This window comes from Lichenostomus cassidix, chromosome 7 (genome assembly GCF_008360975.1).
Source record: "Lichenostomus cassidix isolate B80296 chromosome 7, HeHo_3.0, whole genome shotgun sequence".
Taxonomy (NCBI): Eukaryota; Metazoa; Chordata; class Aves; order Passeriformes; family Meliphagidae; genus Lichenostomus; species Lichenostomus cassidix.
Window position 1 is genome coordinate 14,942,803 of NC_139488.1, and position 13,600 is coordinate 14,956,402.

The 13,600-nt window shown below is 34.3% G+C and overlaps 1 protein-coding gene across 4 annotated transcripts in view; it reads left to right on the top strand.

Annotated features, from left to right (window-relative positions):
- The window catches only part of CCDC141 (coiled-coil domain containing 141), a 59,850-nt gene that overhangs the window by 18,111 nt on the left and 28,139 nt on the right, over positions 1-13,600 (top strand). For all 4 annotated transcript variants that reach the window (XR_014853450.1, XM_085066339.1, XM_085066338.1 and 1 more), the window contains exons 7-13: positions 1,344-1,463; positions 6,123-6,317; positions 6,967-7,139; positions 8,548-8,689; positions 10,834-10,953; positions 12,122-12,313; positions 13,175-13,351. Coding sequence is in view for 3 of the 4 variants with exons in the window: in XM_085066339.1 (XP_084922465.1) it covers positions 1,344-1,463; positions 6,123-6,317; positions 6,967-7,139; positions 8,548-8,689; positions 10,834-10,953; positions 12,122-12,313; positions 13,175-13,351 (1,119 nt within the window). In the remaining variant the exon portion in view is untranslated. The remainder of the gene's footprint in view (positions 1-1,343; positions 1,464-6,122; positions 6,318-6,966; positions 7,140-8,547; positions 8,690-10,833; positions 10,954-12,121; positions 12,314-13,174; positions 13,352-13,600) is intronic.

Sequence of the window (13,600 nt, forward strand, 5' to 3'; positions counted from 1 at the left end):
ATTGTAATGGAAAGGAATATTGCCAAATGGTAAAGCAGTGAACACTTTTCTATAACAGGGTTCAAAAATTACTTTTTCCTCTGCCTAACATTACAGAAATACCGGTTTATTTTGCCAAACAGATACATGATTTAAAAAACCCCAGCCCTAATTTACAGAGAAATTTTTATTTCCCTTTTAGCACAGCTTTTTATTGTCCACTCCATTTATTTGTATTTTGTTGAACCCATAGTAAATGTTCTGTGAAAATGTGCTTCCAGGAAAAATGTTTCAGCCAGTAAGTACACATCTGGAGGATATGCTCAAGAAATGAAACCTCAGAAGTAAAATAATTTCCTTACTTTCCTAGCTCTGTTGGACTCATGAGATAATGTGAACATTTTTTTTATCTGTAACTGAAAATATTTCCAAGGTATTTTAAAAGTTCTTTCATTTTTAAAATTTGTTTACATTTATTAAAAATAGCATGATTCTACATGAGCAGATAAGACAGAAGAAATTGTCTGAGTGGGCTATTAAAATCTGTAGTACCTTGAACACAGAAATTCTTTGTAAGCTGCATATGATCTAAGTATAGTGGTGATTTTCCAGACTGGAAAGATTGGAGGAAATCCTCTTGATACCAATAACTAATTTTGGATACTATTTTAAAATGCAAAGTTTCACTCAGGAATTCATATCATGTGTTGTTTACAAAGAAAGTGAGAGGTACCTGCTATGAATCAAGCTGATATACATGCAAGTAATTCTGTGGAATTTAGAAGATGTACTGGTCCACTGCATATGTTTGCTGCATATACTTGCTGAAGAAGTCTATAAGATATAATAAATATTTTAAGCTACATAAGATGATTCCACACAATAGTATCCCAATAGCTTAACTGGGTTTTTCAAGCCAGGGTTGGAGAGGTTCAATCAGTTCAGATGTATTCCAATTTGTAGTCTTTTACTGTATGAAAAGGGATTTTTTAAAATTAATGTATTTCAAGGGAAAATGTGCAATGTCTTTATTGTGTAAAAAACCATGCATTTATTCTATACATGCCTATAACTTCATTTTTCTTTTACTGTATTAATTTACAAGCTGGTCATACTTGATGAATATATTTTTGTCTATTCTGTCATAGACACTCCACTATGTGTTTGTTTTGGCATTAGTCCTTTCCTTCTGCATTTGTTATAACACAAATGCAAACAATTAAATAAAAGCATGAACATTAGGAATGAAAAATGAAAGGAATGAAAATGAGAGCTTTTTTTAAATGAAACTGCCTTGACCATATTTTAAAAATGGACAATAGCTTCTCAAAATTTTCACCAAGTTCTTTTTATTATTTAATTAGGTAACATCTTGGTATATGAAAAACATCAGAGATTACTTTCAGAAGCAAAACTTAGGCTCATCGCTACTGGAAAATGAAGAGTTACTTCAGGAGCTTGAAGAAATGGAAGTCAAAGTGAGAGTAAGAAATCCAAAATTGGTTGGTGAAACAACTTTAAAAATGAGCAGCAGAACATGAACTTGGGCAGTGAACAAGCATACATAGGAGTAGATATTTTTGATACATACATAAGATATATATCTCTATATGTCTAAATGATACTAGTAATTTTACATCTTTTAATGCAAAGCCTTCATGTTTCTTAGATTTTTTTTTTTCCATTTAAAAATTTTCAAGCAATCCATAAGTTAAAAGAAGAATAATCCTTGATGTTGTTTAGTTCATTTTTCAATTTAGTTATCAAACTCCATACTGGTAATTTACATGTTAAACCCTGCAGTGAAAAATAAAGAAAAGCAATTTTATTCTAATATTACCAAATTTAATGTTCATAAAGGATAAAACTCCAGCCATTTCTACCATAATCAATTGTCAGTCAACTGAGTACATGATTGGAAGTGTTATTTGCTGGTTTATTTCTTGTGACTAAAGGTAATTGAAAATGCTATTTTCATTGTTAATATCAGTTTTCTGGAGAATAAATCGGTTACTGCCACTCATAAAAGCAAGATGAGATTAAAGAAAATGGTTCTATAGGAAGAAAGGAACTTTGTATGAAATAAATTCCCTATATTTAGAACTTTTTTTAGGTATCTCAATTGCCCTATCATCAGGTAAGTGCTGCTGCTGGGTCAGGACCATTCCTAATGATACCATTTTCATGCAATTGAATTTGGATAACCCAGATGACCAAGGAGGCCTTTTTCTTCCAAAAACTATTCCAGTAGAACTAAGTGCCTTTTAAAAGGTTATTCTGTTGATAGTAACAGGCTTGTGATTTTTTCGCAGATCTCTTTCCTTGTAAGCTTTGTTGTTAAATGTCACACGTTTGCCTGTTTGCATAATTAACAGTTAACTGCTTCAAGGCTGTCATGTAAACAGAATACAATAATATTCCTAATACTTCTCCAAGTAGCATGTCAGAAAACACTTTTTTTTTTTTTTTTGTTTAGGAAAGATGAGTATGTAAAGATAAATTCTTCTGAAGAGACCTTTGGCACAAGAAAAACAGATAAACCAGTAAATAAGTAAGCTGTGGGGTGTTTTCAGAGAGAGACACCCACAAAAATAGAGGTGCCCTAAGGCATTGCTGAATTTTAGCCAAATAATCATTAATCTTCCACACATTTCATTTTCACAGGCTATTCTTGTAATTTGCTGTCTGAATTAGAAATTAGAGTCTAAGTGCAGAAATGAGAAAAAAATGAATTTTCATTTTGTATAATAATCCCTTTCATGGTTGAGTATCTAAAAACTAACTTATAATAATAACACTTATTATTACAGTTTCACCTTACAATTCTTCTCCCATACATTATGTAATGGATCATTCATATCTTTTTACTTCATTGCCATTTTTTTAATGAGGTAATTTTAAAATGTTTAGCATTAAACATTTTTTTTATGCATCCACGTGAATTGTGATTTAGACTATCTTATCTTTAGCCTTCTGCTGTTCTTACTAGCAGCATGTTTTAGCAGAGGGAAATGAAATTCTTGAAGGAGACATACTGAGCCTGTTGGTTTTGCTTATGATGTGCAGAGCAGTGGCCTGGTTGAAACTGCACACTGCAAATATAACTGAGAAAGCTGTGAGTTATGGGGCTTTGTGTATTAGTTTTTGCAGCACCGAACTGCGGATGTTGAAAACAGAATGAAGGAGGAACTGCTCTAAAGTAGCGTAAAGAAATCTTTTCAAGTAACATTTCACATGTGTACTGCAGCTCTGAGCAACATGTTTGTGTGCAGTAGCCATGCAGAGCAAGTTTGTGTGTTCTCAGAGGGAGAAAGAGAGTGGAAAGTTCCAGTGCCTGAACTGCTCCACACAATGTGTTAGATTACATGTATTGTTGCATTAAGCTGGCCAGGAGAAAGGGTTTCTGAAATCGTTCAGAGGCCAGCCTAAGAAGGATTTACAGGCTTAGCATCTTATTTTGGGGCTGGGCTGAGAGGAGAAAGGAGAATGATTTAATATTGTTGTGTTCTCAAGCTGAACTTCACCTAGCCAGGTGGTAAAACCCCTGAAAACATTATCACTAGCTTGTAAAATTATCTAGACCAAAAATCAGCCCAAGATATCACAACTGGGGGCAAAAACCCTCAACGCTCACAGATTTTAAAAGGATCCTCCTGCCCCCCACTCCTGCAAGGACTTTCTCAGCTCCCCCTACCTCCCTGCCACCAAGATTTGAGAGAAGAGGCGTATTTAGGAACTCATGTTTCAAAAAGGGTATCTGCTGGCACTGATTACCTGTTTGCTGTTACATTGCTATGTGCATTGGAAGTGCTTGACATGGTAAAAAAGAACTGCTAGCACCACTTTGTGGCCAAATAATTTTTAACAGATCTTGGCAATTTTCTGGGGGGTGACAGACTTTGAATGACTTTTTCCTCTTTCTGAGTGTTGATTTTTTGAGCTCACTGTTGAATACACTGCTACAGCCATTCACTGAACTCCTCAAAAGACACATCACATGGTAATTGCCACAGCAGCTCACAACCCCTTGTGGTTATATTAATGCCCACTATTTCCTTTGTAATTTGAGGGAATAATATTAAATTAGTGGTTATAGTGCAATGTAGTTCCTGAAGGAGAAAGCCTGTCGAGTATTCCCAAGGAGTAAATTGTCAATGTACCAGTGTATGCAATGAATCAATGGCAGGCAGATTTGGGGCTCAGAAAAAGTTCAGTAGTGAATGTTTTTGCATATGAGAGAATGAGCTAATTCATCACACATTCTGAAAAATACATACTTTTTTATTTAATTGACCTATGGTTTAAATGCTGCTTTATCTAATATATGGACCATAATCTGAAGTCAAATATATGTGCTTCAAAGTTTTCTAAGCTTAAACCTAGAATATTCCAGTGAAAGAACTTTTATACAACTTGTCCGGTTTTAAGTCAAAGTTAGAATTTTTATGTAAGTTTTATTGTATAGGCAAAAGAAGTCCATTTATCAAACAATAATTGTTTAATAACAAGATAAATTTTTAGGTATTTCTGCATTTTTTTCCCTCAGACTTGTGCTGAATATTTTAGAAGGCAGAGAATTTTCAAGTCTTTTACTTGAAACTACAATATTTTTAATTCATCAATTTTAACGCTCTTGAAAAATACTGTTTAATCAAGGAACCTAGAAAGAACTTATTTTCTTTGCCAAATGGAATAGTGAAAGCAAGTTTTTAAAAGACTTACTAGTGTGAGGAAAACAATAGTGTCAGGAGTTAAGGAGACACATTCAACCTGTCTTTAATATGTCAGAGCAATTTACAAGCATCTCCTGATAAATTGAAAAGTCGATGTAATAGTAGGTTGTGTGCTCCTTTCAAGGAAAATGAGTAAGAAATATGTTAGTGTTGACAAGCAGACTGTTGTGAATTTAGCATGGTGAAGTCTGAAGAGCAGAAGAAACTGACAAAAAAATTCTACTGAGCTTTTACATCCTGTTGATGGAAAGCCTAGGCTTTTTATGTGTAGAAACATTTCCTTGTAAATAGAGAGCTGAAAATGAAGTTGTCACTAGCTGCTTTATAGAAAATTTAACCAAGTTTGAGGACTGTTTAGACAGGATAGCAAATGAGTCTAATGAAATTTAATACCTTCAGAGAGTTTGTAAGGTTGTAATGTTTGTGGAATGTTTTAAAACATAAATTGCTATAATAAATTGGGGTTTTGACCTCATGTGGAAATTTAGAGAAGAGCCTTGCCACAATATAATCAAGGCAGAGTTTAACATCTGCTTTAAGATCCCCTAAAAGCTGCTGTTGGGCATCTTGTACCAAACAAATTTATGAATTTTGTTACAATTAAATACTCTTACAGGGAATAATTTCGTTGTAAGTTGAGTAATTTTCTTATAATTAGTCTTGCCTGCAGTAATTATGATTTAAACATTGTAACACACTGGAGCAATTCAGAACTTTTGTCTTTCTGTATAAGCTTCTAAGCTAATTATGGTCAGTTTTTCCATTCCTGCGTAAAATATTATTTTTAAATTATGATACAAATAGAACATAATAGCAAAATGAGGATTCACATATTCAACTGCACTTTCTTTGCCTATTTTGTGGTGAATTATTATTAGTTCCAGTTAAAAGCTCCCAAATTCAGGGTTGTTTTCTAATTATCATTAACATCTATATGTTTAAATGTAAGTAAAATTTCTATTAAAATCTGACCATACAATTCATACCAGTAATTCCAACTGCAAGTATTGGAAGATGACAATGTTATGGCGCTGATATAATTGGTAATCAGGTCATATGTAGGGAATACAAGTTTTCTAGATGAAGGTTTAGTCCCTGTTTGCCATGAGAGTGTTGTCTTACCAGGAAGTTTCTTGTCTTTTTGTTATCCAGACCATTTTTCCCAGCAGACACCTCAGTAACTGCTGCTTCTGCCTGTGAAACTGTGTCAGAGAATGTAGAATGCCACTGCTGAAAACTCTTGTCGTTAAACCATGATTTGCTGAGAAGCCCTTCCTGGTAGAAATACTGTTTTAAATCATGATAGCTTTCAGGCTTATTACAATATACATTGTCCAATGCATATATTATTACTATGCAGTATATTACTTTTCTATGTGTAATTGATTAAAGTGGAATTTTTCCCATTAGGAATGGAACTCCACTGTGGAACAACTGGAAGGTGAAGCATTTAGGATCTTGCTTTCAGATGACTATACAGAAAAAGAGCATCTAAAGCTTTCAAATCAGAAAATCTGTCTGTTGCAAGAAGAAGTGTGCTTCCATATGGAAGAAAGGAAAGCCCTGCTGCAAGAGGCCAATGAGTTTTTTCATGCTGCTGGCAAGGTTGGTAAGAAGCCAAATCCGTAATAATAACCTGATAATAAAATTATTAGTGTGCTCTTGAAGGCTGGTGTATGTGGGATTAAGCAAAGAGTTGGCTAAACAATTTGAAGTGGAAAATTAAAAAACCCAGTTACCCTTTTTATATGACCTTTTACCTGAAACTTCTGTCCAAAATGGCAAATCCATTCAAAAACTATTTTTTTTTCCCCTATAAGTATATTGAGTAGAGTGCTTGGTTTCCAAAATAAGGTATTTGGGAAATATTTATTTGCCAAAAATTGGGCTGTAATATAATGGTCTTTGCCATGATGGCTTTAAGCTGTATGATGGTACAGGAACTGCTGTGAAATACTCAAACTGTTAAAAACTATTATAGATAACAGAAACAATGTTGATATTTGCAGTCGTCTCCACAGACGACTAATTACAATCAGTATTATTAGTAATGCAACATTTTTTCCAAAATCTTTCAGGTAGAAGACTATTTAGAAAAGTTTCTATTTTAAGTGTCCAAAGAACACATGGTGTTTTTATATTTTTTCCAAGTGTATTTTTTTAGATTGTTTATAGAGGTTTTAAAATCAGATAATTTCCAATGATAGTTCCAACAACAGAAATGTTGATAACATATGGGGTTTTTTTTTTTCAGGTACTTGATGGTCTTGAAAGTATTGAGAATTACCATAAAATCTCTATTGCAGAAGGCTTACATATGCCTTTATTGACACTGAAGTACAAGGAATTGCAGGAGGCAATTAAACATTGCACAGCAACTACCATGGAAAAGGGACGAACTTTAGTTAATAAAGCAGATTCTCACAGGTATTTCCTCCATTGTTGCATGTCATGGGGATATTAAGATATCTATAGTACACATTAAAAAGAATGAGTTGAATTTTTCAAAACAACCCTATTAGTAATTTCTTATAAAACACGATAAAACCAAGTAATGCTACAGGCATAGTTCCTGTATGCCAAAGTGTTGCTCAGGATTTTCTATAAATAAATAGAGGTTGGATTTCTGCTTAGAAGATATTATAATTAAAAAAAAAAAAAAGCACAGCTTTACATCTGAAGCAGCAGTGATTTAGAGAGGGAAGGTGAAACTTGTAGGCAACCTAACTAGAAGTGTGTTTTGCTGCTTCTAAAGAACAGTGAAAAAATCCAGGCTTTTAAACATCTACTTGCATCATAAAAATAAGTCCCTTTATAAGAAAGCAAACACAGAAAAGGACTTAAAATTTGAGTTCTCTTTGTGTCCAATTCTTGGATCAAATTCAAACAAATGGATATATTAACACCATACTTCATATTAGTAGTGCAGACTAACATTTTTCTTAGAGGTTGCAGAATTTAACTCTCTGCGTCTTATCTGAAGAAAGAGAAAAATTCCTTTAATACTAGAGGACAAAGTGGGAAACCTGGAATAAGCACCTGTATTAACATAAGTTTCTGATGAAACTAAAGTAATGAAAAAACTTATTTTGAACATGTTTGTTCTATAAAAATTCCTATGATGAATAAGTTTAAATAGCAAATAACTAAGTATGTGTGTTGGAGGGGTTAATACCAAAATTTTAGTTCTTAATTTCATGAGGTAACTTCTTTGCAATCTAAAGTGGGCTGCCTCAGGTATTCACATTCAGAATTGCTTCCCTGCTATTATGCTTTAAGTTATAAGGCAAGCCATTGTTTTGTAAATTGGTGGGTTTTTTCTCCCATTAAAACAACACCTTTAAGGAAAGGTTGACTTGGATTGTGTATGACATTCTTTTTTCAGCTACTGTAAAATCACTGAAATATTTGAGAGTCCAAAGAAAGCATTCTTTTTAAAGTAGAACTGGTATGCTCTATATTTTCTCTATTTTTAAGCTCTTCCATTTGTCATTTTAGTTTTTAGATAGTATAGCTAAAGTGAGAAGTGAAATGAGCTATTTCTCAGTGAAGAAGGCTTGCGAGAATTAATGGGTATGTCTTGTGAATCTACCTTAGGCACTGGTGACAAATGATTTATTTGGAGATTTTATTCCTGTGTTTTAGTAATTATCCATTTTATTTAGATTAATTTTAATATTTCTCTGGGTTATTTTTCTTTTAAGGGTGGCAGTTTGAAATTCTAAAGTTACTCATCATACAAATTAACAGAAAAATGTATTTTAAAAAATCATAATCATCCTCTATGTTGAGCAAAAAACGAGAAATAAACAAGAATTCTACTTTTCCATTTTAGCTCTTGGGTGGCAGGAATTCAGAAAATGATGGAATATGTTAAAAAAAAAGTAGATGAATTTAACAGCCAGTGTCCAGATTATAAAGAACTTACTTTGAAGAAACAACAGTGGGCTGCCTCACTTGAAGATCACCTGAATAAGGTACATCATAGAAGGTTTTGGGTTGAAAGGGACCTTAAAGTACATCTCATTCCAAGCCCCTGTGCCATGGGCAGGGACAGCTTCCACTAGACCAGGCTGCTCAAAGCCCCATCCAGCCTGGCCTTGAACACTTTCTGGGATGGGGCATCCACAGCTTCTCTGGGAAGCTGTTCCAGTACCTCACCACCCTCATAGTGAGAAATTTCTTCCTTGTATCTAATCTAGACCTACCTTGTTTCAGTTTGAAGCCATTACCCCTTGTCTGTCACCCAAGTCACTCTCCAGCTTTCTTATATGCCTCTTTACAGAGTGGAAGGGTCTCCTGTATAAAGCCTTCCAAAAGTCTTCTCTTCTCCAGGCTGAGCAACCCCAGCTCTCTCAGCCCATGTCATCACAGCAGAGATGCTCCAGCACTTTGTGATGATTATTATCACCATCACAACACGTCTTCTTAATGCATTCAATTACCTTCTTAATGCACTCATGAACAGTGCATTATGTTTCCATAATTCAGCTATAGTGAATATTAAAGTTGAATCAAATAATAATAAGTTTGTTAGAGAGACCACAGTTGTAGTTAGAGTGCTGAATGCTCTCATCAACACTTGGGAATCTAAAGCTGTTCTGAAAAATTCAGCTGTTTCCATGAGAACATTTTAACAGTGATGTTCAATTAAGCATGGATTTGCTTGGATAATGAACTATTATAATTTGTTCTTTTGGAAAGGAAGTGAGCAATCAGTCCTGTGACCTGTAGGCAGGTTTCCTCTGCTGCTTCTGTCTTCTGTTTCATTTGGCTGGAGATAAAAATAGAAGTGTGGCAGAATTGAGGGTTAATAAGCATGGTAACTGAACCACAGCAAATTTCAGTACATCTGGAGGAGACTAGATTCTGTTCACTACAAAAATTCCTTTTGTTAATTAAGGTATTGATGCATCAAGGACATGACAACCTTCTTTAAATGGTTTAATGTCATCTAGTGCTACAAACCTTTTCAATGGCTTGTCAGAGACGAAATAAACAAATGGTTCCTAAATAAGTTTCCCATGTGTAAATTCAAATAAAAAAAGTATAGTCTTTTAGCAAGGTTCAAATGAAGGAACCAAGAGTGTAGACCAGAAAAATAACTTTAATGAGTGAATAATTAAGTCTGCAATCTGATATTTTGTATTTCCATGATGTTTATAATGAACTATTCTCCATCAAATGTGAATTCAGTTTGCTACAAATTGATCCCTTTCTATACCATTTATGTGTGTAGAAATGATGCCACTATCATGTTGTGAATCTTAAGCTAAAAGTTAAATTATGAAGGTAATTTTCACTAAAATGTAGATCTCAAGTTGAACATAAGCTTTCAATCTGCAGTTTGTTCCAGTCGCTTTGTTCCCAGCCTTGCATTAGAGAATATCTTGGAGATTTGTGTCATATCCTGATTATTCATTGCAGTGAAGAGTGCTTATTGTTTGAACCCCAATTAGCAGCCACTTCCTAAGAAGAATGTTACATGTGAATTCACATGTCTAATAATAACTGTGATGTAGGACATAATCTGCCTATGCTCCTCATAATCTATTTTGTTATCATAGTGCATATATAATGTCTTACTGACAGTGGAAGGGAATTCTGTACATTTATCTGCACAAAAATAGGTCTCTTGCCTTGTCAGAGAAGCTTTAAATGTACTTTCTGCCAGGGCTATAATATCTAGATTATAATGCAGTTGTGCCATATTGAAATCAGAAGCCTCAGATATTTAGAGTAAAGGAAAGCACTGCCAACAAAATGAGAGCAAACAGGAAGGGGGTTTGATCACACCTGTTGAAGAAATAGTAGTTTTCTTCCTTTCTATTTTAATTCCTCACTTTTTCTGACTATATATGATATTAAAGCACAAGTTTTACTTTTTCTTCAATTCTTCTCTCCATTTGGGGTTGAGGGCGGTGTGGGGGGTGTGTGAGTGAGCAGCTGTGTGGTATAGTTGCCAGTTGGGTTTAAATCATGGGTTTATGCACAGAAACATAATTTAAGCACCGACAGACAAGTGTTACCTCATTTTTTTCTATACAAAGGGGTATTTTATACTGGTTTTATAATGTCTACTTATATAAACTAACAGTGTGAATAATACTTTCAAATAAAGGTGTCCCAATCAATTAGAAAACTCACCCCGATGCTTGCAGTTGGGATGGAGATTGGCTCGTACTTGTGTGAGTCAGAAAGAGTTTTGAACAAACACCTGGAACTGGCTAAACAAACAGAGGTAAAAAAAACTTGTAGTAATCTTAAATGCTTTTAGAAACAAATGTATGTAATTCTAAATAATGTGAAAGGCTGGGAGTTTCTTGTAAAGAAAAGGTCAATGGTTGGTTTTAAAACTGTGGTTAATGAACAAAACCCCTGATAACATTATAAGTCAGTCCTTATATCATTGTTTTCCCCCATTGTCTCTATCTCAAGATCCTCTGATAGGAAGACTCTTCAAATGTGGATTGCTGCTCCTACGTGAGGCACCAGGTTTAGTAGCTGTCTAGACAGCCACAGTCAGAGAAAAACCTTCTGTAGTTTATTATGCCAAAGAACAGGGATGAACTGGCCAAAAAGAAAAAAAGTAGTTCCCATTTAGAGAAACTGTGAAAGAGGCTGTAAAGATCTCCATGGGTCATGTTGGGAGTGCAGCTGTTTTATGAGAGCCCCACAGCACTGAGCTCTGTAGCACACAGAGCTGTTTTTATGCACATCCAGAGCCTTTCCAGCTCCCTTAGCAGCACTGCAGGATCTAAAGTGGGTTAAAACCACTTGAATCCCTTCCGTAGCCTTGCCATGGGTGCACATTTCAGCCTCAGCTGAACAACATGGCAGTGTGTATTTTAGGAGTATCCTATGTATTTTCAGTACTTAAAACTCCATTGCTCCTGCAGAGTTCTTTTTTGTTGCAGGCCACAGCTTATGGGGCCTAAGGGATGGATCTGTACTGTGCCTGTGGAAATAAAATTCACTTTAAAACAACTCTGGAGAGCACATAGTAGCAATATAAAAAGCTCAGCAGATGAGCAAGAACACATTTTTGTTCCTTAAGCCTTTACAATAGTTTTAAGTGTCTTTTCTGCCAATTTTTTGCATGCCAGGATGTTACTTTTGTTTTCTGTAGTGTTAGCTTTGCCCTGACAGATTATAGACCTCTTCTAACTGTTCTTTCTGGGGATTGTGATATGCTGCTTTCAAAATAGCTATTTTAATAACTACATCTATGATTTTTTAGGAAAGAAATGGATATTTCTGTGATATAATGTCCATTATAAGCTTCTCTTCAAAAAAGTAATTGAATTATGCATAAGAAAGCAAACCTAATGAAAATTAACAATGTGATATCAATATTCACAAGTCATTTCTGGTCATGATGCTATTTTTCTATGCTTCTACCCTCAAAGGAGATTTCGTGTGAACTGAAAGCAGCTGAGGGAATCATCAAAGATATGGAAGAGTTGGAACCTGAGCAGGCAGCAGCTTTTTCTAGCAGAGCTGACTTTCTGAATAAAGAACTGAAAAAAATGGAAAAAAATATTACTTCAAAGCTAGAAATTCTAGAAACTTATGTGGCCTTTTTAAAGTCAGCCATAGAGGTATGGATTACTTATTTATTCTCTGAACAGACTGTAAAAATATTATAATTGAAAAATGTGCTTCCATTGTAGGAAATATTGTAATTGATTTTAATTTTTCTCCTCTGCAAATGTGCACTCATTATATAGATTATAAAAGTGCTTCTGTATATGTACTCTGAATATTAATTACTGATTTGCTTCATGTAACTTTTAAAATTGTCACATGATATGTTCAGAGAGACCTTTATTGCCATCTTGCATGACTTTCATTGACATGCTAATTCATATGATTGGATTTAAAAATGAAATAAAAACCGGCTCTAGCTCAAATCATGATCAATTCAATACCAACATAATTTTGGTAGCTGTGCTAATGGTGTCCAGGACAATTAATTTTCATTTTGATTTGGATTCCATTTTAAGGTTCTGTAACATGGTAGCTGTTCTTTATTATTTAGAAAGAAATCGAGGATGCAATGGAACCTCTCAGATAAAATTAGCCATAGGATTTATTTATTGCATGAGAAACTACAAAAAAATGTGTTACATCTACTTCTGATTATTAACTTCAGTTACTTCATATTAAGCAGATCAGTGAAAAGCAGTGCATTGGTATACTGGTACATAAAATCCATGAAATGATATGTGACAGAAATTGAGCAAATTGCTGCCACCTGTCTGCTTGCCATCTACAGGTTCACAAGTTATTTAAAACTATTTTATTATTTGGTTTTTGCAAAGATTTTAGGGACTCATAGGTCTTAAAATCAGGAGACTGTTCAGAGGGTGCTATTCAAATTTATCATATCTGTACAACTTCTGATTATAGAAGCTCAAGTTTTGATTTGTTTTTTAATATTTTTTAATGTCTTTCTATAGGTGAATGATGATATTAAAAATCTGAAGGAATTCTATAATTCAAAACAATTATCAACAAACAGGGAGGCTGAAAATAAAATTGCAGTGGAGTCAGCTAATACTCAGTGGCAAATGACTATAAAAAAGACTTTTTCCACCCAAAATATGGGTTGCTATTTTCTTGATTTAGTAAACGTGGTGAGTATAATCTGCTAAACCATATTGAATGTCCATGCATACAAATATTATACATCATCATATCTGTTTTGTTCACGTTGGAAAGCAGCAAATATTCAAATACAATATTAAATTTATTTTCCTTCCATTAGAAGGCAGGCTATCTTTACTGACTGTACAAATTCTTCTAAAGAAGTGGATGTTAGAGCTACTTCCTTGCAGATAATTTTTCCAGGTGTCTCTGCATTCCATCCTGGGTTCAGCTCCACT